At 36.4% G+C, this 25,260-nt stretch overlaps 1 protein-coding gene across 1 annotated transcript in view; it reads left to right on the top strand.

Annotated features, from left to right (window-relative positions):
* The window catches only part of TTC29 (tetratricopeptide repeat domain 29), a 232,049-nt gene that overhangs the window by 147,074 nt on the left and 59,715 nt on the right, over window positions 1–25,260 (top strand). Inside the window, exon 11 of the mRNA XM_008685456.2 lies at window positions 5,630–5,858. Coding sequence (XP_008683678.2) covers window positions 5,630–5,858 — 229 coding nt within the window. The remainder of the gene's footprint in view (window positions 1–5,629; window positions 5,859–25,260) is intronic.

Genomic DNA, 25,260 nt, shown 5'->3' with positions numbered 1-25,260 from the left:
AACCTGACTAAAAGTAGTCACATGGGTGAAGGTAGTTCAAAGTTACAAACTTCCAGTTCTAAAATAAGTCAGTCTTGGGGGAGGAATATACAGCATGGCAAGTGCAGTTAGTAATACTGTATTATATAATTGAAATTTGCTAGGAGTAGATCTTAAAAGTTCTCATCACACAAAAAAATTTGTAACTACATGAGGTGGTGTTAACTGAACTTATTGTGGTGATCATTTAGTGATCTATGCAAATATCTAATCATAATGTTATACACCCAAAACTAATGTACTGTCATATATCAATTATACCTCGATTTTAAAAAGCAGATGAAGGTGCTTTGAAAAGGTACTTGTATTTTGTCTCTAAGATGGCATTATTATTATTCGTAAGGAAAACTGTTGAATCACAGCTACCGTTTCTGTAATTTGAGTCCTCAAACACATTTTCTTTTTTTTTTTTTTAATGGTTTTTTATTATATTATGTTAGTCACCATACAGTACATCCCCAGTTCCCGATGTAAGGCTCGATGATTCATTAGTTGTGTATAACACCCAGTGCACCATGCAATACGTGCCCTCCTTACTACCCATCACCGGTCTATCCCATTCCCCCACCCCCCTCCCCTCTGAGGCCTTCAGTTTTTTTCTCATAGTCCATAGTCTCTCTTGTTTCATTTCCCCTTCTGATTACCTCCCCTTTCTTTATCCCTTTCTTCCCCTACTGATCATTCTAGTTCTTATGTTCCATAGATGAGAGAAATCATATGATAGTTGTCTTTCTCTGCTTGACTTATTTCACTTAGCATTATCTCCTCCAGTGCTGTCCATGTTGCAGCAAATGTTGAGAACTCGTTCTTTCTGATAGCTGAGTAATATTCCATTGTATATATGGACCACAACTTCTTAATCCAGTCATCTGTTGAAGGGCATCTCGGCTCCTTCCACGATTTAGCTATTGTGGACATTGCTGCTATGAACATTGGGGTGCATATGGCCCTTCTCTTCACTACGTCTGTATCTTTGGGGTAAACACCCAGTAGTGCAATGGCTGGATCATAGGGTAGCTCAATTTTTAACTTTTTAAGGGACCTCCACACTGTTTTCCAGAGTGGCTGCACCAACCTGCATTCCCACCAACAATGTAGGAGGGATCCCCTTTCTCCACATCCTCTCCAACAATTGTTGTTTCTTGCCTTGTCTATTTTTGCCATTCTAACTGGCGTAAGGTGGTATCTCAGTGTGGTTTTGATTTGAATTTCCTTGATGGCTAATGATTTTGAACTTTTTCTCATGTGTCTGTTAGCCATTTGTATGTCTTCATTGGAAAAGTGTTCATATCTTCTGCCCATTTTTTGATTTGTTTATTTGTTTCTCGTGTATTGAGTTTGAGAAGTTCTTTGTAGATCTTGGATACCAGTCCTTTATCTGTAGTGTCATTTGCAAATATCTTCTCCCATTCCGTGGGCTGCCTCTTAGTTTTTCTGACTGTTTCCTTGGCTGTGCAGAAACTTTTAATCTTGATGAAGTCCCATAAATTCATTTTATCTTTTGTTTCTCTTGCCTTTGGGGATGTATCATGAAAAAGTTTGCTTTGGCCGATGTCGTAGAGGTTGCTGCCTATGTTCTCCTCTAGAATTTTGATGGATTCCAGACAAACACATTTTCTTAATCCACAATGATGAAATCTAATCCACTATATTCTATGGGGCTTTCCAGGCATGTGAGAGAGAAGCCAAAACATTCAGTCAATAAAAGTATCTGTTTTGTTGAAAAAAATTTTGTCTTCCACTTAATCAAAATATCTGAAATCTCCATATTCCCCATTTCTTTTCATTGAAGTCCTGAAAGCTGCATGCCAAAATAAAAATTATATGAAAAAGAAAAAAGTAGCCCCCAGGTCACTCTTTAACATTACTTTAATATTCCACATAGCACTCATCTCCTAGTTTTCTTGTTTATGATGTTTTCTTATTCTTTAGTTTGGCTAGAATAGAAACTTAATGAGAATAGGGACCATATCTGCCTTGTTTATTATTTTGTTAGTGATCCTAGACAAGAAGGTGGCACAGAGTTGGTGAGCAAAAATATGTGAATTCATTGAATCAGTCAGTAAATTTGTAACCAGTTTTCTACCTCTGGAGAGTAGGATTCTCTCACTTTAGAAATTCCAAACTTCTGTTTCACTTTTGTACAATGATTCTGAAAACTTGTACTGAATCTTTAAAAGCAAATCTAATAATCCTGGTACTCGTCAGTCTACCTTTTTAAGCCTCTACAAACTGCCCTCATCATCTCTTTTCTGGCTTCATACTATTCATTCAATGTATTCTATTTGTATTTTTTACAATCATTTCTAAGAAATATTATTATAAGACCACAATTAATATTAGAATTAACTATTTTCTCTAGTTACTACAGTGTTGTTATAATTAAAGTTAGGACATCTTTAAAAGATCATTTATTCTAATTAGTTTACTTTTTAAGATTAATCATAGAAGATGGGCCACCCATCCCACCCTCCTGATGTGATCTTTTGATGAAAATATATATTTAATATAGACAAGTAAGAATGCTTTAGGGAAAATAACTAGATATAGACCTTTTATGAGATTTCTCATTCCCTAATAAGATCAGATAATAATCACATAGTTAAAACAATGATAGTGGGCCCCTGGGTGGCTCAGTCGGTTAAGCATCTGCCTTAGGCTCAGGTCATGATCTTGGGTCCTGGAATTGAGCCCCAGGTCGGGCTCCCTGCTAAGTGGGGAGTCTGCTTCTCCCTCTCTCTTTGACCCTTTCCCCTGCTTATTCTCAATTGTCTCTCTCTCTCTCAAATAAATAAATAAAATCTTTAAAAAAATTAAAAATTAAAAAAATAAAACAATGATAGTTCGAGACTAAAATAGTAAAGAAAATGTGTAAAAAATGGTATTTCCTTAGTAATAGGAATATGTTCATTTATTTTTGAGCTTGCTCATTGGATAGAGTGACATTTTAGACACACTGAGAAGGATCTGGTAAGAATCAGGAAAATGCATGAAAATTCTATATTAGAGTGTAATAATGCAAGCTTTGTTTTAAGGTCTATGATGTCATCAAGATCCTGACCTGAAATTGTCTCCTAAATACTTACCAGTGATATTTATAACACTAAACAAAGTTCTCTTTTCCAATAAGATGCATTCATGAAGTGATTAATTCACTTATATATTCTCAAATTCGTATTTAAGATTGCCAAGATTAATTACTACTCTTTTGAATTTTATAATAGGATAGGGATTAACTGATAACAGAATTGAACTGTAGAACATTGGACAGACCCTTTGGAGAAGAGATTAAATTTAGATATTAAATTCTTTAAGAATTGAGAATCTAGAAATGCAATACACATTAATGAAATCTCATTCCAAAATGGTATGTATAAAAATGCTTGCGTCTGAGAAGAATTAATGTATTTCCTTAATAGTGTTTTAAACTAGAGAAATTTAGCTTGATACCAGTTTTATGGCAGTTGTGTCTGTGTCTAATGATTGAATACTAAGCTCAATTTGCAGGAAGAATAATTATGTGTAATTGTAATTATAATTATAATTGAGTAATTATGAATAATTATAATGCTCCTATTTTAGGGGGGAAAACACTTGTTAAAAAAATCTATAAATTTTAGGTATAGTAAATTCTGTTAACTGCTGAATCCCCACTGCCTGGTATGGAGCTTGGTACATAGTAGTTACCTGATGAATAAGTTCATTCTAACATAATAATATATACAGTAATTCTGGAAATTTAAATATATGTCCATTTATTTATGATCCCTAATTTCCTAATTAAGACGTTCGTCTAAAACAATAAATAGCCTAATGCTCAAAAGTATAATTAGAACAATAATTAGATATTTATACTTCTCTGTTTTTAAAAATGGAAATGTGTGGTCTAGTCACATATGTTCATTTATTTTGTCCTATATCTTTGATGTTTAGCAGAACAATCCAAAATATTAACTAGTTTTATTTTCATCTTCAATATTTATATTGTTTCTCAATCATATAATTTACTTGTCATACAAATGTCTTTGATACCATTTTATTTTTTCTAATTAAATAACTGTATTCTCATATAAGTTCTATGTTTTACACTTTGAAATAAAAGAAAGAATCGTTCACCTCAACAAACGAAAATTATATAGAGGGACTGTTTTTAAATTAGTAAGTTTAATTGGAATGAACCATTTGAGTAGAGTTCCCTAAACGTCCTTGTGGGTCTATAACATAGTATTATACTGCTTATGTATGTAACATAACTGTCACACAAGCCCTATTTCTCCCCTCCTCATCTTCTAACAACTTTTGTAACCAATCAGTTTGCTGTCTGAACACCATGACTATACAGAGATGCATGGAGCTGAGTATGCATTTTGCGTGTACTGGTGTACGGTATAAGGCTGTTTCAATGGTGTTTGTATTACCAGTTCCTTCATAAAATGCTGTGAGAAAATAATTTGCAAACTTATAATAAAATATTCTCTCTTGTAAGAGTTTCTTCTAAAAGGCGTGTGCATGCATGTTTTCCTGTGTATGAGCAAGAGAGAGAAGGAGAGGAGAGGAGAAGAGAGGAGGGAGGGGAAGGGGAGAGGAAAGGAGACTTACAAGTCAGTGAGGAAAGGAAACTTTGTTCCCTAGAGTCTTAAAAGTATAGGCTCAATCCTAAAAATGATATCCTCCTTTGAGGAGAACTTTTTCACGAGGATTTTTAGGACATTTGGAGGGTGTCAGAAGATAGTCTCTTTTCTGAGGCTCAGTTTCATTATTTGTAGAAGAAGAATAGTATTTCCTCACAGGATGACTTATGAAAGTTAGTGACATAACATATGAGGTACTTAGCACTGGCCCTGACACTTTGAAAGCTACTGTGAACAATAGCTTGTAGGACGATAGGAGAGTACGACCAAAAAAGCCCACAAAAAAACAAAAAACCGCCTTGAATTTTTGCAATGAAATGTTGCAGAGACCTTAGAGTCTTCTCTTCTCTTAGAGAAGAGATGAACGTTTAAATGAGTTGTGCTAGCGCCATCAGGACCATTATTTTTCAGAAATCTTGAATACCTCCGGTGTTCTTAGTCAAGAATGACGTAAGCACATGGGACAAACAAGAGCGATAACCAAATCAGATAAATACATCTATTTTCAGTGGCCACTGATTAAACAGATTGGCTGAAAATGGTCTCTTGCTGTGACTAAAACCAACAGCTGGTTAAAAATGCTTTATTAGGTAAATCCAATGCTTCAAGTAGGAAAATTACATCCAAATCAATTTGAACTAGATCACTCTTTCCCAGACTTCTTTTTGCTACCACGTATCAGGTTGAACCATCTGAAAATGCTAACATTTGACCATTTTTAATCCAAAAAAACCTTAAGTTTCATGTAGTTCAACTTGTGGTTACTAACTGTATGGTTAGTAATCACAACTTTTTAAAAGAAACTTATTCTAACAGAGACCCTGCTTGCCATCTCTTTCTTCTAGAAGATGAATGCTGTAACTACCAAAAGATAAGTGTAGTACACACCAAGGTGAGCAGATTTGTGGAAGGATAGAACCCAAAATTAAGAACAAAAGTTATTTCTCTTACATTTTTAGGGCTACTACAGTAAAGCTTCACAATACTTTCAGCAAGCTTTTGACACAACAGCAGAGCTAACAAATTTGCGTCAAATGGATGAAACTAAAGTTCATTATGGAATAGCAAAAGCTCATCAGATAATGCTGACCGTTAACAATTACATCGAGTCTGAAGATCTCACCAGCCTTGACCACCTGCTGTCATGGAAGGAGAACAGAGGCAGCATTTTAAGTGATTCGCCTACTGGTAAGACCTTGGTTTTTGAAAACACTTTAGTTTTTGTGTCATTCTCTCCATTGGTGATTCTGATTTTACCGGTAATTTTAATTTTATTTATTCTTTACCACATAAATATTGGATGTGCCTTCCTGCTGTATTGTACCTTTGATGATAAGGAAAGCATAAAATGTGGTAATGATTAGTTAAACTTGACAAATCACCGTCCTCATGTTGTTTTTTTTCAGTTGTCTTAAATAGTCAACAACACTGATCAGCTGTAAGGAATGTGAGATAAGTTTGTGGGTTTTTTAAAAAATGTTCAGTGTTGTACCTTATTGACAAGAACAAGTCACAGATGCTAGTTCACAGATGCTAATCGGTATTAAATGCAATTAGTATTATACTCTTACTTTGCTGATGGTAGTAAATTTTCCTAAATTTGATCAATTCAAGTTGGAATATTAATTTAGAAAAATATACTATTAATTTCTCTTAACTCTCCTTCCTTTCTTATATACTTTTTCTTGTGATAATTAGTCAAAATAGTCAATTAAAAACAAATAGCTAGGGGCGCCTGGGTGGCACAGCGGTTAGGCGTCTGCCTTCGGCTCAGGGCGTGATCCCGGCATTATGGGATCGAGCCCCACATCAGGCTCTTCTGCTATGAGCCTGCTTCTTCCTCTCCCACTCCCCCTGCTTGTGTTCCCTCTCTCGCTGGCTGTCTCTCTCTCTGTCGAATAAATAAATAAAATCTTAAAAAAAAAAATAGCTAGAGGTGATGTGAGGGTCACTTTTATGTGTCAACTTCACTAGGCTCCAGTCCTCAGTTAAGAACTTCAGAATAGGATTTTAAAAATTTTTTACAGTACTGCCTATGACAGACCTTTGGGTTATATAATTGTTGATAAATTAATCAAACTTTTTAAAACAAAATAGTTTAGGGATGTTTGGGGATAGCTCACATGGAATCATAGGCAAAATTCTGTTACGTAAAGAAGCCTCTCCTGCTTAGAACGCTTTTTTTTCCCTTTAGGTCATTTAGATGAAACAATAAACTCTTTGGTTTTTATTTTCTCCATAGCATAAATAGTAAATAACAGTAAATTGGGCACAAAGGAATTTTATTGCTTCTTTTACATTAGTAGAATACCACTTACCACTCTCTGTCCTCTAGTTACGAAATAAGGTCTCATTCCGAATATATGTATGAGATAAAGTCTTAAAAAACAGATGGCTTATTGAATGTCAATGTGCTCAAGTGCCCGACAAATATTTACAGTTAACTGTTAACTAGCCACTTTTAGATACTATTTTGCTCACTTGAGGATGTTGTATTGTCATATATTTGAGAACTGGTTCTGTAGTTTTGAGTTATCTTCCCTTTACTCCCTCATTTTGTCTGCCCAGGAGATAAGGCAGAGGAAATACGATCCATCTATTAGATGACTTCTCCTGATAAAAGGTTTGGTAGAGAATAAGTTGGGCTAGTCACTTTTTCAGATTTACTTGGATAAGCTCTAACCATCACCCTAATCATCATGAAAAAAAAAAATACTTCTCAAAACTAGCTTCGCTGCTCAGAGCCATGTGTCTATTTGCTGCAATCCTGTTTGGTGCTTTTCAAAAATCTCTTTTGTTTGTCTTCACTCTGTAAAGCTATTTATTTTTCTATTCTTTTTACATTTTATCCTCATTTTTGGTAAAGTTGTTTTGTGTTCCAAAGGGCTTAGGAGCAAAGCAAAACAATGAATTTCAAAATATTATTCAGAGAGTAAAAACTCAGCTATTCATATGGTGAAGATTAAATTCTCTGAAACACTGTAAAAGTACACCCCGTTCCCGATTCATTTGACCAAGATTAGAAACCTATGCATGGATGAGGTACGTCGTTACAAAAGTGAAGAATAATCTTTCAGATTCAAATATAAATGAGACGTTAATTCTACTACCAACATGTTTAACATTTTTTGTGGTAGTTGTTCTATTTGGAAATAAAACCTGTAGGACGTTATCAAACATACTCGCTTGTTTACATAGACATATTTTAGTTCAAAATACACTAAAATGTGCTTTTTAAATGCCTCAAATGTTGTTTCTTAAACTATAACTCTTATTATTCTATTTTTTTCTCCTCTTCAAAACCTTCGTTGGATCCCTACGGCCTACAAGCTTCTTTTTTTTTCTTTTCTTTTCTTTTTTTTTTTTTAGAGAAAGAGAAAGCATGAGGGGGGGAGGGTCAGAGGAAGAAGCACACTCCCCGCTCAGCAGGGAACCTGATGCAGGACTGATCCTGAGACTCCAGGATCATGACCTGAGCCAAAGGCAGTCGCTTAACCAACTGAGCCACCCAGGCACCCTATGTACGGGCTTCTTAACATTTTTGACCGCCTCCCTTACCCTGGCCAACCTCTCACACCCCAGATACACACAACATACATTAATATCACCTTACTTCCAACTCCAGCCCCACCCAGGGAAATCTCACTGGTCTTGTAAGGTCCTTCTCAAATGTTGAAATCCTCCCTGATCTGTCCCTTACTTGACTGTTGTCTCTTCTCTCTGTTCCCACATTGAATGTCATTCATTTCTCTCCAAGCGCTTTTCCCTTGTCATGTTCTACATCCTATCATGGCCATTTCTGTAATTGCCTTATATGCCCAGTGAGGGTATGAGTGTCTTGAAAACAGATTCTGATTTTTGGTGTTTCCTACAAAAAGAAGGCACAATGCTTAACATCTGCCAGGTACCAAATAAATATTTGTCAAATTAAATAGAATTCAAAATGAGTACGTATGTCCTAGCCATGAACAAGTTTGCACTACCACTTTTTAAAACAGGGTTCATAGTTCCATGCCTCCTTGGAAAAACAACAACAACAAAACAACTATGATCTAATACTGTGTTTTGATTACCATGCAGTTATCACACGAATGCAGGACAACACCAAGTGTGATGTTGACAAAATGAAGAAATACAGAAATATTATTTGGAAATCTGAGCAGCTTTTAGGTTTTCAAATTTTGCCTTTCTTCTCTGAAGAGACATCTTTAATCTTGCCGTTGAGGGGTCCCATGTATTCAGAAAAAAGCAGATCAAAGATTTGAAAGATACATTATAAAAGCTGTGCAGTTATCTCCACCTCTGAGACTTACATCCTCCAAACAAATCATTAGCTCACAGAGCAGGCAATATTCTTTTAAGCAGAGGAACATGACCCCCTAAGGGAATAGAGCAGTGAGAGCACTCAGGTCTCTAGATAAAATAGAACAGTGATTCACCAGCAATCATCCCTCCTCTTTGTACCTTCCAGAGGGAACACAGCAAATATAGGAACCTTCATACCATTCTAATACTCTCAGATACGGTTGGAATGATTTCATATTCCTCCTTTCCTTTCCAATAGTAAAATAACTGTAGATTCTCCGCCCAAATTTAGGAATTTAGAAGGAATTCAAATTTATTGCAGTTCAATAAAATTATTCAAGCCTGAAGCAACAGAAATTGGTTGGCTCTGGAAGGATTAAGGGCCTATGAATTTCTGCTGATTTCTCCAGAAGATAGTTTATTTTTCCTGCTAGAACTATTATGTCTCCAATCATGAAATTTAGTTTTTTTGAATGAAAAGCTAATTCATCTTGCTTTGTGGAGATTATAGACCCAGATGTGGAACAGTGACAGAGAAGCAAAAGCTTTTCTTATGCAACGTAAGAGAGCTGTTAACTTAGAAATGTAATTACAGCCATTTCAATGCCAATGTGGTTAACCACTTCATTGATAATATCAGTAACATGGTTTTAATGCACATTCTTATTGTAGCCAAATGTAAATTGTATCAGAAAAATAGGATGCAAATCCTGAGTACAGAAATAGATGAACACACCGGCTAGTCAGTAAAGAAACTCTTCTCTACAAAATGACATGCAAAGGTTTCCTTGAGTACCAGAAATACCACTCTCATTTTACGAATCATTTAATATTCTTAAAAGAAAACAATCAAGACCATGAATTCATCTCTCAGCCCTTGGTTTATGTGGGTTTAATGTCGAGGCATTGGTTCAATGTCGAGCCACGTTTTCCTACCCTGTTCTTTGCTTGTATTTTTTATTCATGAACTCAGCCCTTTTAATGAAAGCGAAAAAGCCACATTCATGAGTGAGCCTCATGTTCTATTATACTTTCATCAGCTACTTCGGTTAAATAACCCTAATAATGAGGAGAAAGTTCTGGAATTAGCCAAAAAGTCAGCAAGCAGGTTTTATAGTGCCTTATTGTCACAGAGCAAACTTCTGTCTCTAATAATGTGTTCAAAAACATGGCAGATAAAAAGAACATTCTGTTGAAAGATCTGACTGAATCAAAGCTCACCCTACTGGCATTCTGGGTAATTGAGGGAGGGTATTATGCAAGAGTCCAGTGACCTGGGTTCTAATACCATATTGAGCCCTAATTAGCTTTGTGACTTTGGGCAAAGATTTCAGTTCAAGTCTCTCTATCTGAGGTTTGAAACAGATCATTAATAAGATTCCTCTGGAACCGACAACAGTTCCTCAGTAGGAGCATCTTCTAAATAAATATGGTATTTCGTAGTCCTTAAGAGTTCAATCTAGATTTTCATGAGCATTTTATTTGTTATTTTTCCCCATAAATATTTGTTTTTGTGGGTTTCCACAAAAGGGATTTTATTATGGTTATTATTATTATTACTGTTTTAATATATCAAACAGCTGTAAAAATGCCAGGTATAAATATTTTATCTTTCTGCTCGAACTTATAATAAAGGAGTTTCTAGCTATCTGCTGTCATACCCGGTTTGACCAGTCCCTAGTTGGCATTGTTGAAGTTGCGAAGCCTAGTGCACTGTTTCATCTGCAGACTTTCAATCGTCCTCCTGTTTTCAACCCTGTGTCATACTTCCCCTCAGCATTTCCTCAACCCCTACCTTTTCCCCACTGTTCTGGGGCCTCCAATTCAAGAAGATGCCTGGTTCTCTATTCATTACTACCCTTTCTTCGTGCATTTCTGTTTATGTCTGTCTCTGCCTTCCTCTATCTGGTACCACTCCTACAGCCTCTGTCTTCTGAAAATGAGTTAACATCTTCTTGAACTTTTTTGAGTTTTATGGAATCATGAAATTAAAGAAATAACTTGGTCTACATTTTTTTTAAATTTTCAAATGTCCTTAGGTCCACAGACATGCAGTCATGCAAAAATCTGAAAGACAAAATGGACCTATAATCTAGTTTTCTAGAATTCTCGTTCAGGAATTCTTTCCAAGAGTTGCACTTTTTTTTTCAATATTGCTTTATATTTAGTAGAAGCCATGTCAAACATTTAAAAATATTACAACTTAATTAAATTCTGGATAAAAATATTCATGGTGAAAAGAAATAAGTGGGACTCTGTTTCTGGCCAAGATGGTGTAACAGGGAAAAGATTTACCGTCCTGCGTTAAACAACTAAAAAAACCAAAACGTATAAGACAAATGTTTGCAGAGATTGGACAACAGGCAGCAAAGGACAGTGATCCTTGAGAAAGATTATGAACACTGTTAGGAAGAAATCCATCTGATTAAACTGATTCACACCATATTATGAGGGACTGAAAGTGCTTTAACCTATTCAGAGCAATTAGGATTTTTTAAATGTTGAAGGATTACCTATTGCCAGAATTTAGTACATTTGTAATACAGTATATAGTTGAAATCATTCGAGCAGCGTGGGGCAAAATAATTGTGGATAATAAGGCCAACACACGGACCGGTCTTCTAAAGTCTGAGAACTTGCCCTAAATTTGACTTCTCTAAGCTATTCCAGAATTTCAAAGCTTTCCTTTCTTCAACATAAATCTGTACATTTTTTAAAAAGCTTATTAGAACTTTTAGATGACAGATCACTATCTCCTTAAAGAATCCAACAAAAGCTAAGATCTCTCTCCTGTCTTCAGAAAAATCTACAATTACTGCATATAATTTTCAGAGGGTTCAGTAACCATTGCTCAAGGGGGTAGAAATGACAAGTGCTTACCAGTATCTGGTCCTTCACTCCTGGGCACACGGAAGACTGCATTTTTCATCTCCTGGCAGCTAGGCAGGGCTCTGTGACTAGTCCTGGCTAATGGTCAAAAGTTACTTTGGGGTGTAAGCATAGGAGAGCCTGCCTGAGATCCTCCAGCTGATTCTCTCCCTGCTGCAGTGATCATAGTGGAAGCATTATTAAAAATTACAGGGCAACGAGATGGACACAGTCAATCTCTACGTGTGGAACATTGGTCCTGGAATGCCATTCGGACCTGCAGCAGACTTGGTGTGAACACAGAATCATCCTTTATTGTGGTGAACCACGGAGATTTGCAGAGCAGTTTGTTAGTACAGCTTCATTTAGCCTGCCCTAACTCTACAAGCTTCAGGCTTCTCCGTGACAGCCCCTGGATAGCAGCAGTGGGAGGTCCAGGGGGGAGAACTGGGATAGCCATTTCTCTGTAGGACAGTTTATAAATTGTGCGTTTATAGGTTGTGAGTCCGCTTGTGACTTTTTTCTAAGGCAGAGATCCTTAAAAAACCTTTGTGTTTTACTTCCATTTCTAGTCACAGAAAACAAGTTTGATAAGAAAAATGAGAGTGACACTTTAAAATATATTCTTTATAGATTCCATCAACCTTAAGAAAGAGATGCATCTTTTCTGCTAATCTCATTTAAATCATAATAGATGATCAAAGTATACTTCTAATAAATTTTAAGAAAGAGCTTAGAGAATTAGTGGCTTCTGCAACTGATAATAAAATAATTCCAAAGGCAAAACATGCTGAAGAAGACAAAATCAATACTTCGTTGTAGCCAAATTTTTAAATAAAAAAGAATGCGGAGTTTGAGCCTGATTTTCAAATTTCATCCTTCACATAGTGGTCCCCCATCTTCATATATTTTCTACAACACAAGTGACACATTTGCTTCCTTAGGAATCAAATTTTTTTTCGGAAAACTAATGCTTACTTCATTGGGAAATAATAATGTAGCTCTAGACCCCTCGGGTTGAAAGATCTTTTTTTTTTTTTCCTTTTTCCTTTTTTTCCCTTCTGAGAGCCTCCTTCTCTATCTGCTGCCTTGGTTCAATAAAAGAGAATTCTTGATTGCTCAAACAAAAACTATACTTCTTTTAGATTCTGCTCACAGTTCTTGGTAGCTGATGGTGTTACCAGTTTTAACTTCCCAGGGTACACTGAACTCACCACTTCTAAGGAAAATGTAACTGGATTTTTCTCATCTGGTGTCATTTCAGTTCCAACTCTAATTGCTTGTTTGAAAAGCTTATGAAAAGTTTTTTGGTTGGTTAAACCATAGCAAAAACCAAAATAAATCCCTGAGTTGTACCAGTACAAGGCTAGGGTTCGAAGTTCTGAGAGAATCCCACTGTCACCCATTTATATTTCTGTCATTCCCAGTGAGGGGTCTCACCCCTGGTTCCAGCTATGTCCTTTTACTTGTGGTCATGGATTCCAAATACTGTGCCAATTTAGGTAAACACGTCCCTACCATTGCTAGAATTTGGGGGCAAAAAAATCCTTTCAGACGTGTATTTAATCCTTTAGTAAGGCTCTATTAGGATAATTCAGGTGATTCTTAACCCATACGATTTCTTCTGAAAAAAGTGACATTAATATTTAAAATATGAATATATTGAAGGAACAAATTTTGTTAGCTTCTAATTTTTTCCTAAGTTTCCCTGATCTGGGGTACTTTGTGGGAGTTTTTCTAATTACCTCTCACCTTTGTAGTCTCATTATTATGAATTTTGATTTTTTTAAACACAACATCGATCAAAAAATATATCCATGGTCCCAGGACTCACTTTCCTTTAAAGTCTTTTACTCTGCCCTCCCTGTATTTTTAACTCCCAGAAAGGAGTGAATTTTTTTTATAGTCTAGGTTCTTTAGCATCATTAATACACAAATAAACACTTTTCATGACAAATATTCTTTTAGAAATTAGAAATTATTTATAATGCCTTTTTATGATGACTGACTTGATTAACGGTGCATGGATGTATATTTCACTTCTCATGGGTGATGTCTGCCTCCCAGGGATGGGAACAATGTGCTCAGTGTGGGAAATGTTGAGCAAGAATCTAATCAGAAGAAATGCTAGCATATTTCTTAATTTTAATGTCAGTCCATTCTGACCAGTGTCTTGACCTTCCTGAAATGAATCCTTGAAATACTGCAAACGTACCTGAACACATTTGCTTTCTGAATCCTCTGACCTACTGTCATAATGAAATAAATATTAAAAACACTGACCAATATTCACCATTTCCAAGTCCTTTATCACTACAGTCTACTCAGATATTTTCTTCCTTTCATTTTATTCTAACCTGCAATCAAAAAATCTGAGCAAATAGATGTTCTCTCTTCGTGCCCTTAAGGTAATCAAAGTTGGACTTTGTCAAACCAATAGGGAAAACTAAAGTTAGCTCATTTTAGTGTGATGCCTCTAAGGGCTTGCATTTATTGACTTCTAACATGGAACCAGGTACCCAAAATGAGAAAAAGACTGGTTAATGTTTGCCTTTAGTGAGATAAGTCTGATTTCTCTGTATTAAGACTACGTGTTCCATTTTATCAGCAGTTAATAAAGTGTAATTTGCACTCTAATCAAAGGAAATTTAACTCAACACTTTCAGAGTCTTCTAGTCCTGTTTATTAGATGAGCTCCTGAGAAGGGATACACAGTTTTCCTCAAGTCTCCACATTTTCAATCCAGATATTAAAATAACAATGGGGGAAAAAAGCAATGGAGAAGTATGAAATAAAATTAAGCTTCAAAATCAGTAGTCAGGAAGAGGATTGGTGAGAAAAACTGGGAGACTTTAGATCAAATGACCATCATAAAATTGGGGGGTTAATATTTTTTACTGTTTAGATTTATTTGGCCTTAGTTTTTACCTTCACCCACTAACAGGGCTATGAAAAGAAGGAAATCAGCTATACGAGAGGAAGCTATTATGTCCAACCTTCAGTTATTAATTCCAGTTAAAAAACAAAATTAATTAACATAAAAAATTCATTGTGTCGATTACAACATAAGCAAAAAAAACATTTTTTCTTAGAACTCCTAGTAGGGACAGATGAACAGACTTATATTATGATTTGATTATAGGAATTCTTTTTAAAAATATGGATACCTACATAACTATATTAACTATATCTCATCTGAATGGATTCACTGTTTATTCACCTTCATCCGGGGCTTTACATTGTAATCTTATTTTGAGATTTATATGATGAAATGTGAACATAGTATATTCCTTAGTAATTTGATTGGCAGGAAATAGAGAACAAAACACATGCACAGCTTTTTAATAATTTATAATTACTTACATGAATCTACTAAGTTTAGGCACACAATTATATGACTAATTATGTTGAAAATCCAAGTGGATGCTTAAATAGATGACCATGCCCTGAGGCCTTTCCAGTTGTTTCTGCTGTCTCATTTAACCATGCAAATGTTATTAAGCATTCCTGGCTAAAAATTTCCAAGCATGTGCAAGTGTAATTGCATAGATAATTATGCATAATGCTGTCACTTTCTATATCTAACATAGGAATTTTCCTTTTTTGAAAAATAGATCAGCTTTGTACTGGGCAGCCTTCTCTGTACATGCCAAGAAAAATATAATTTGTAAAAGATAGGTGTACCAAAACTTATCTATTGCTCTTTCTTCAGGATCTCTCTTTGACTCTTTTTAGCACATTGTTTTGAAGTAAAGCAGAAAGATCAAGTCTGATATTAAAATTAAAGCAAATTTCAAACGCCTATACATGCAATGATGTATATTCACAAATAGATTCAACTGAAGTGTAATTCGATAACTACATACACGTAAATATACAAACTTGGTAACAGGAATACTATTCTATGAATACAATTGTGTATGCCAAGTCTTTCAGGTTTGCGCGTTTTAAAGCCAACGTCCAGAAAAAAAAATTAACTAGCACATACACGTTGGCAGGCTAATTTCTTGTCACTAGACCTGTTAAGGAAGCTTTAGAATATAGACTCCTGCCTGACCCACGCCTTGCGGGGTGGGATTCTGCGCAGCCCAGCTCAAACACCCGTGGCTCCCGAAGCCGAGTTTGGTGTGCGCACAGCTGCTTGGTGGGGCCCGGCTCACGTGACTGTGCCCCGCCGCAAGGGGAGCTGGGAAAGGGAGTACGAGCTGACTTCTCATACCCGGACTGAGAACAGGTTTCCCCTGAACTTAATGAAGTAGAGAATTTCGTAAGCATGGCAAAGGAGGTTTAGATGCTGGGCAGCAATCACTAGAAGTAGTGCTCAGAGCTATGAATTAAAAATAAAGCGGGTAAAAGGACAGAAGGGGGGGCTGATTTAAACAGAAGGTGCAGAGAAGCCCCTCAAAAGAGGCGTGGTTTGCAGAGAAACGTGATTGAAATGACGAAGCAAGCTGTGTGATTATCTAGGAGGGCCTGGAGGAGACATCCAAGTGACAAGACCAATATGATGGGACCAAATTGAGTGAGGAGGAGAGAAGGAAGAACTGAGTTTCCAGCAGCAGCCAGTTAATGTAGGCCTTTCAGGCCATAGTGACGACTTTGGATTTATTCCGGCTGTAGTAGAAAATTCCCACTGAGTTCTGAGACTAGGACTCGGACTGACTTTTCAAAAGGATCACTTTGGCTGCCTTGCGAAGAAGTAGTAAAGCAGTGGCCTTTTTGACGAAAACCTACGGTAAGAAATATATTTTGCCTTGTGATGTAGAATACATATTTGAATTGAGAGTTTCACAATAGTTAAGACATGTTTAGCTCTTGGGTATTTCTCTATTGTAGTTTAACTTAGTCTATTTCATGTTTTATTGATTTTAAAAGTAATTATAAGTAGAAGATTCTTAGGAAAAAGTGACATTGAAATTAAAATTGTTCTATTTGTTGCATTTTCTATTGTGATGCAGGTATTTTAAAATACCCTGTGGAAAATTAAACTTCACAATAAGCCTTAGGCAGTTTCTCAAGGGTGCAGCTCAAGGACGACTTGCCCTAACTGGTGGTGAGAGGAGTTGTTATAAATGCATATTCTAGGCCTTACCACAGACTTACAGATCTCCAGTGCAGTGCCTTGAAAATCTGCCTTTGACAAGCTCACCAGGTGATTCTTATGTGTGAGCACTGCTCTAAAGTTTTTTCAGTGTTTAAGGTGATAATAATGCCAGGTTAGCTTTTCTGCATGAATATGTGATATTTCATGCATGTATGTAAGCCTACTGAGTGAGTCTTCACATAACATTTCTGAGCAATATTATACATTCACATATGAAATATGAAAAGCACTTTAAGTCAGTACATCTCTTCCTTTCACAGTCTTTAGGTATTTATTTTGAAATCTCTTCCTTTCACAGTCTTTAGGTATTTATTTTGAAATCAGGCAAAAGTCCTGGCAATCTTCCTCTGTAATCCCACTTGTTATTTGTTATTTCACATCATTTATCAGAAATCATCTTTTTCTCTGCTCAGTTACCACTCCTTTCTCCTAAATGTTTCGAAAATTTCCCTTCCCCAAGAAGCCTCACTACCTGTGTTGAAATGTGGTTAAATAGCACGTATTCACAATCCTGCTATTCTAAGTGGCATATAACAGCATCATTTTTCACTAGGTTTACACATCATTGATTTTCACTAAACATCATCTTCCGCTGTGGCATGGGTAGAATTTCTCATCATGTCCTTCTCTTTTGATGCATTCGGATACAACAGGTTAGATGACATCTCTTTAAAAAGGTTTCAAAGTATCATTAAAGTGTGTGGGAAATTTTCCTTTACTCAGTTCTAAAGTGAAATAGGAAACCCACTAAGCAACTATATTATGGATCACACGCATACAAACAACAGACCTGTTGTTATAAAGTCACTTTGTAAAATGTTTTCCATTTCTACATTCACTTTTGCTGTGGACAGAACAATGTTCCCCATATCAGTGGTATCACTGTAGCAAAGCCTGTCACCCAGACATTATCCTCCTCCCTTAGTCAAAGTGAAATATCCTGACTTCTGTGTCTCTACGTCAAAGGAATCGTCTCCCATCGACTCCGTTTCAAAAACAAAAAAGGGACAGAATTCTTACGTGTTCATGGGGAAACATGGGGTTAAAGTGGACTGTATTTCAGGAAGTGTTCAGTTGACTTGCTATGTGGTGAGAGCCTGCAGTCCTAGCTAATGACTTGTAGGTACGGAATCCTCAGGTCTCTCAGGTGGTTTCAGTCGATCAGTTTCAACAGAATGATGAAAAGGTTGAGATAAAATAAACTGACAGTTGCTACTCATCGTAGGCAGCAAGCTGTACCCAGGCAGCTGAGACCCTGGGAGCCCTCTTTCTTAAACAAAGGCTTTCACTGCAGTGAGCAATGAACTCCAAAAAAAAAAAAAGTGGGGGCAGATTGGCAGCTGGTGACCGACAGGAGGAGGGAAAGGAGGGAAACTGGGAAACACAGCAATTGTTGGCTAATTAGAAGCCATTCCCACCTACTTAATACCAACCCATTAAGCAGAAAACACTTTTCATCTTTCTCTCCTGCTACACATGACATTATACTCCAATCAATACCCTCCCACTGGCTGCCTCAGTGCCCACAAATGAATATACTGCAGGTTTAAGAATGCAGTAATTGATTTGGGACAGTGAAACTGAAGATACTAATGCAGTGTTTGTGATGCTTAGGTAAAATAATTATATCTGTAAACTGACAGCTGTCAAAAATTGAAAAACATAAGAGAAAACCTAAGCATGGTAGATGTATTTGAGTCTTAATAGCAAACAATCATGTAAATCAATTTCCCCCCCTTTTGGGAGAACAGCTCAAATATTTGGCTTAATAAATTCACTATCACTACCACCATTTCAACCCTCTACATACACACACGCTCACACAATTTATAAGATGACATGTGAGAAGTATAATAGGTAAACGTAAAATTATCTTGCATTATGTGTGAGCATGATTTTAATAGAAATCTTTCATTGGTCCCACTTTTAAGCTGATGGGAATTTATCCCAACAACTCAAACTACTGGAAATTTACCCTAATTTTCATGTACCATTACCTTCATATTATTTTGAAGAATTTTCTATCTTCTCTTTATAAGGGGGTTTGATGGCTCTCAGAAACAGATTCTATCTTAAATCATATTTACATAAAAACCACTTATCAAAAATGTTATTTTTCCTTGTTTTAAGGTATGTGACTTTTATAGTTTTTTCTTTTCTGAACCTAAATATCAGCTCCTAAATTTTATACAGATTTTCTCACTGGTATTCGGTCACTTCTTTCAATTCCAAACACTGTTTCTGGAACACTGATCACAACCGCAGCCAAATAGTTACAGATGTTGTAGTAGTAGGTAATAGAAAGGAAAACAGATTGTTCCCCTCTGCTATGTCAAAATAGAGGAACGAATAGAGGATTTCAGAAACCGAGGTTTAAATTCATTGTACCGAAGGTGCTGATAGGAGACTGCCTTGGGATTTCTGAGTAAGACTTTGAGTGGGGAGAATTTATTAGAAATTTTGCTGGTACAATAGCATGGTGCTATGGTTTTCTGTGTGCATAAAACAAATCAGGTGAGATCCAAATTATCTTTCTATTAAGTATAAATAGAATAGATTAAGCTTTACAAGTTGATTCAAATGTGTTATTTTAAAGCACATATTTCAGACATGGCTTTGATTATTACCAAAGTATTGCCTGGTACTGCCAGACTTTTATAGAAGAACAGACACCGACCACCCTTGCATTATACCTTACACATACCCATAAGGTGAGCCTGCACTTACAAAGATAGCACACTGGAGGAAGAGGAGGGAGGAGACGGAGAGTCTTCTCGCTTCGAAATTCTGACCTGGCTCCAAAACACAGTCCCACTCATCAGTTTTATTTCTCAGAAGACTTGAAGCTATTGATATCAAGCTTTTTTCAGTCTCCCCAGCCAACCAGATTTACTATTTCAGTTGGGAGTATGTGTGTATTGTCATACCTACCATTAGTAAAACAGAAATAATATCGAAAGTGTTAAGATCACTTTAAGATCTTTAGGATGTTAACAGAAATGTTAACAGAAATTAGCACGTCTTTTAGTATTAAACTGTAATTTTGATTTTGAAATCAGACAGTTTAAGAAACATGTGGAAGTATTGAGGGTGATTTATCAAATTACAGTGAAGAAGAATTAGTTGGAAAATGTGACACCTGAGTAAAGGTTGAGACTAGTTTGGACAGTGGGGAAGGTTCTCTAACGACTTAATGACTGTCTTCAAGCAGGCGGCGTTAAGGAAAGGATACTTTAACAACCATCCTCCGTCTTCTCAGAGGATGCAACGGAAGAAAATGGGTTTACTATTTGAGAGTAGAAGAAATACCTCACTTTAACTGTTAGCCAAACTTTGGTGACTTCCACAAACCAAACATTTGCTTTGCGGCTGTTGCTCGAGGCAATTGCATCCCACCTTATGGAAGAGTATCTTACCCCTCGATAAGTATGTTAAAAACACACGGCGTGTTATAAACAGACACAGCGAAAACATCAATAAACAATAGCTGGAAATAAAAAGATTCCCCCCCACACACACAAAACCATTCATACAAGCACTCAGTCTGGGGCCATTTTATGTGGGAACAAGAGATCTTACAAACTCATTGGCCTTTAACTGTATCATATTATTAATTTTTCTATTGGTGACCCTCAGCCACCAAGAAAAAGATTAAATTACATTCATTTTTAGTTTGTTTAGAAATGCAGAGGAATTTTAAGGAAATTTTCTTTTACAGAACTCTAGTGATATAAAAGACTCCCGAGATTTCTAGTTCAGTCTCCATTTTACAGATGAAGACTTCAATTCACAGGAGGTGAAATGTCCTACCCCAGGCCAGACAGAGTAAGTGTCAGGGTGAGACCTTAAATGCATATCTACAATGAGCAGATCTCACCCTCGTTCTGTTTTACCGCACTGCCTATAACCATTCCACTATTTTTTATTTTGTTTTTAGTTTTGGTACTTTTGTGGAGTAAAGTTAAGTTACCTAGAAAGTTTACCCTCTACCATCCAAAAAGATGTTGGAAAAATGAGGGGATACTATGTTCAATCATGAATTCAGGCTACTGAGTTAATTTTTTAATCAACTTCACATGTCTTTAGGTAGCTTAGAGATAGAAAAGAGTCTAGGTAGCTAGTTAAAAATACCATTTGAGAGTAGGGTCCTAGGTTAATTGCTCTTATATTTTCATTAACTGTGGATCCTATCTTTCCCTTTTTATCTTGAAAGAATAGTTAAGATATTTGTAAAATGTGTCCTGCTGTATCCTAAAACAAATGGTATTATTTAGCACAAATAGAAAAGGCAAATATCAGAGACGTTGCTATAATACTAAAAATAAGAAGCTGCCCCTTATCACTTCAGAGAGGAAACAGACAGTGCTCTCTCTTCACTTGGGGTTCAGCTCCTTTCTCTGTTGAGAAACACCAAAAATATCACGAACAGTTGAAACCATTAACTCTACGAATGAACCTTTCAAATGACTACCTCTTTCCAGAACAGATAGTGAGTTGTGTTAAGGCATAGCAGATTATTTTAAACTTACATTTTTTAATAAAACCTCTTCCTATGGTGCTTCAAAAAAAAAAAAGTGTTAACCAGGTGAGTGTTCACTGTCTTCTTTCATCCTCATATCTGCTCAATTTCCCTCCTCCTTCTCCCCCTCCAAACCAAAGGAAAAGGATTTTCATTGGCTGAGGGAAAGTCTAAGTCGTTTTACAAAGAGGCGAAGTCTTCACTCATAAAAGAAGGAAAAGGGTGAATGGGAATAGAGACTAAGATGCTGAGCCAGAGAGAGAAGAGACAAAGTTGGTGTGACGGAGTCATGGGGCAGTGTGGAGAGAGTAAAGGAACAGTGCAAAAAAGGAAATGGGAGACAATGATGTGGTATATTGGATTATGAAAGAATCGCTGTTAACGATATCTGAAAAATGCAAGAATTTGAATTACACTTCAACTGCTTTTGTTGTTTGGACCGCTTTTCCCCTCCTGGGACAAAACCATGGAACTGGACCACACAGGTTTCCAGGTTTATAAAGTCTTTTCAGGTTATCTCTTTCACTTCAAAACTTTTTCTTTTTTCCTTTTTTTTTTCTTTATCTCTCTCTCTCTCTCTCTCTCTTTTTTTTTTTTTTTTTTCCTGATGTTAACTTGGGTACCCATGGTGATTAAAACTTGGGTCAATTTAAGATTTTTTTTTTTGACAGAGAGAGAGAGAGAGACCTGGAGAGAGGGAAAATAAGCAGGGGGAGTGGGAGAGGGAGAAGCAGGCTTCCCGCTGAGCAGGGAGCTCCATGAGCAGGGAGCCCGATGTGGGGCTCCATCCCAGGACCCTAGGATCATGATCTGAGCTGAAGGCAGACGCTTAACCAACTGAGCCATCCAAGTGCCCCAAAACTTGGGTCAATTTAAATAAGACAAAATCCCTTGCCTTCAGGCTTCTATATTCTATACTAAATAGTCATTTATAGCAAAGTAATAGTTACAGAATAAATTGATTTGGATTTGTCGTTTTCTGTTCTCCTAGACATTTCCCTGGTATTATTCCATTGTGTTAAAAACAGCAAAACACTATAATGGACAGTATTTACATTATAAAATAGATTACATTGACATAAGAAAAAGGCTTTCACCATCAGTCACTATCATTTCTTACTAAACAAAACAATGAGCTGATTGCTGCATCCAGTGAGGTGTTTCCTAATTCATTTCTCTGTATATTTCTCCAACACAGTAACCTCAGAAAACTAGTTACATAATAAATATTTTACTTCTCAAGTAACTTTATAGGAATGTAATTAACAATTATTTTACCTTGTTGTTTATTTTACTTTTTCCCTTCTGTTGATAATTAATACACTTTCAATAACCCATTAATCTTAAGTAACATTTTCCGTATGAACGGCCAAGACAAAAAGTTTAATATCTATAAAATAAGGAACTGAATATTCTAAAGTGGTCGCTTTCTGCACAAAGGTGGCAGGGAAAGGACTATTAGGAGACAAAACAAGGCGACTCTGTAAAAGAAGTGAAGAAATGGCTACAAAGTCGTAGAAGTTTCAGTGTGTTCTGTGTGTATTAAGTCGGAACTTCAGAAATTCACTGGTAGAAGTAAAAATAAAGATATAGAATTTGCAATTGACAGCTGCACCACAGATTCTCTTTTGTTTTTTTTTTTTTTTAAAGATTTTATTTATTTATTTAACAGAGATAGAGACAGCCAGCGAGAGAGGGAACACAAGCAGGGGGAGTGGGAGAGGAAGAAGCAGGCTCATAGCAGAGGAGCCTGATGTGGGGCTCGAACCCAGAACGCTGGGATCACGCCCTGAGCCGAAGGCAGACGCTTAACTGCTGTGCCACCCAGGCGCCCCCAGATTCTCTTTTCAATAAGGGTTTTACATCTACAAAGATGTCATTGTAGGTACCATGTTTTATTGGGTAAATAGCATGTTTAATAGCTGCTTCTGTTTTGTCTTTCAGTTTATTTGCTTCCTAATAGCAACTGGCCTGGAAATTTGCTTGTGGTTATCATTTTAGTTTTTTGTTTATTAAAAATTAAAAGAGAAGGGGCACCTGGGTGGCTCAGCCATTAAGCGTCTGCCTTCGGCTTGGGTCATGATCCCAGGGTCCTGGGATCGAGCCCCACATTGGGCTCCCTGCTCGGTGGGAAGCCTGTTTCTCTCTCTCCCACTCCCCCGCTTGTGTTCCCTCTCTCGCTGCCTCTCTCTCTGTCAAATAAATAAATAAAATCTTTAAAAAAAAAAAAAAGTCAAGATTTTCTCGTAGCTATCAGAATCCTCATTTAGCTTACCATTGAATTTCTTCTACTCTCAAATTTATCTAATAATCCATACTTGTATAAAAAGACCTGTAGAGAGGCACGGCAGGTACCCAGCTAGGTGGATTTCATTTTCTAAAGATACCAAAGTGAAAACATTTCAAAATACTCCTGTGATAAAATTTTGTTTTCTGGTAGTCCTATACCAGAGGTGAATAATTGGAGATAATGGAGTATTGAAGTAACACGTTAGTGAACCTCGCTTGTAATGAAGTCCTGCTGAACCCCAAATATAGTGAGTGGGTTTTATATAATGTTTGCTTTTATTGAGTAAATATTTCATAATATAGTCCTTACATTAACTTAATACTGTGCCAAGCAAACCTTACAGTCTACCAATGTGTCATATACATTTCAAGATTTTAGTCTTAAACTATAAAATTACATGTGTTTTCAACCATCATTTGTTTAGAGTTATTGCAGTTCAGCCACATTTTTTATTGAAGCTTCAAAATCTCAGCTTCAGGAATGTTAAAGGAAAGGATTCTTCTGTTCAGAGCTTGATTCTTTCCATCCCTTTTCTTGAGATTAAAATGAAAGTTAACTCATTTCAATATGATGCAATCTGTAGGGTTTTTGTGGGGGTTTTCTGGGTATATATTTTTTAATTTGGGAAGATATCAAGCCCTCTAATACTGGATTATCCAACCTAGGATTTTTCTATTCATATCTGGTTTTTTATTTCATTGTACTCCATGTTTTGTTCCAGACACTATATTGTCGAGTGTATTTCTGAATATATGCTATTATTTCAAGAAGGGGAGGATGTATTTTTATAACAAAGTATGTCTGCTGCCATTTTCTCTTTTTTATAAGCCATTACCTTTCTTGTGTACTTCATATTGCACGTGCATATCTAACTAATTAATTACACGAAGTTTATCTGACTATTATAATCCTCAAATCCAAGATTGTCAGGGTATTTTATTTGGGAGACTCATGCAAATCTATAAAGTCCAATTCCCCTGATGCAATCAAAAGAAGTTATTTATAACGAGACAATAGATTCTACTACAGGCCCAGCCATTTACTATCTGATTTTCCATTTTGTAATTTGTTACATGAGCAAATCCTTTCAACTTTACAGAACCATTGAAAGAATTGAGTGTGAAAAACCTGGTACAGTGAGATATACACATATATTTAATATATAAGATATTAAATAAATATTTAGTTCAGCAGTTTAAGAGGTGGACCCCAGAAAAGGCAAATCTGGAGCTAAACCTCAGACAGTAGAAGCAGAAACTATCCCAAGGAAGAGCACTTAGTCCTAGAGAAAAATTCCTACAGATATTGTCCACTGTGTACGTGCCTGAAGTCTCATCTTATTTGCCCAAAGGGGACCCACGATCCCTGGAAGAGAGCTGCAAACTGCTGGCCTCAACAGATTGCACAATAGAACATGCTTCTTATTTTTATTCTTACTAAACAGTTTAAGCAATTTAAACAATAAGAATGCATCTTTATAATGCAGAAAAATAAGATCCCCATA

Source organism: Ursus maritimus, unplaced genomic scaffold (assembly GCF_017311325.1).
Source record: "Ursus maritimus isolate PB19 unplaced genomic scaffold, ASM1731132v1 scaffold_11, whole genome shotgun sequence".
Taxonomy (NCBI): domain Eukaryota; kingdom Metazoa; phylum Chordata; class Mammalia; order Carnivora; family Ursidae; genus Ursus; species Ursus maritimus.
This window is presented reverse-complemented; position numbering and strand designations above follow the sequence as displayed.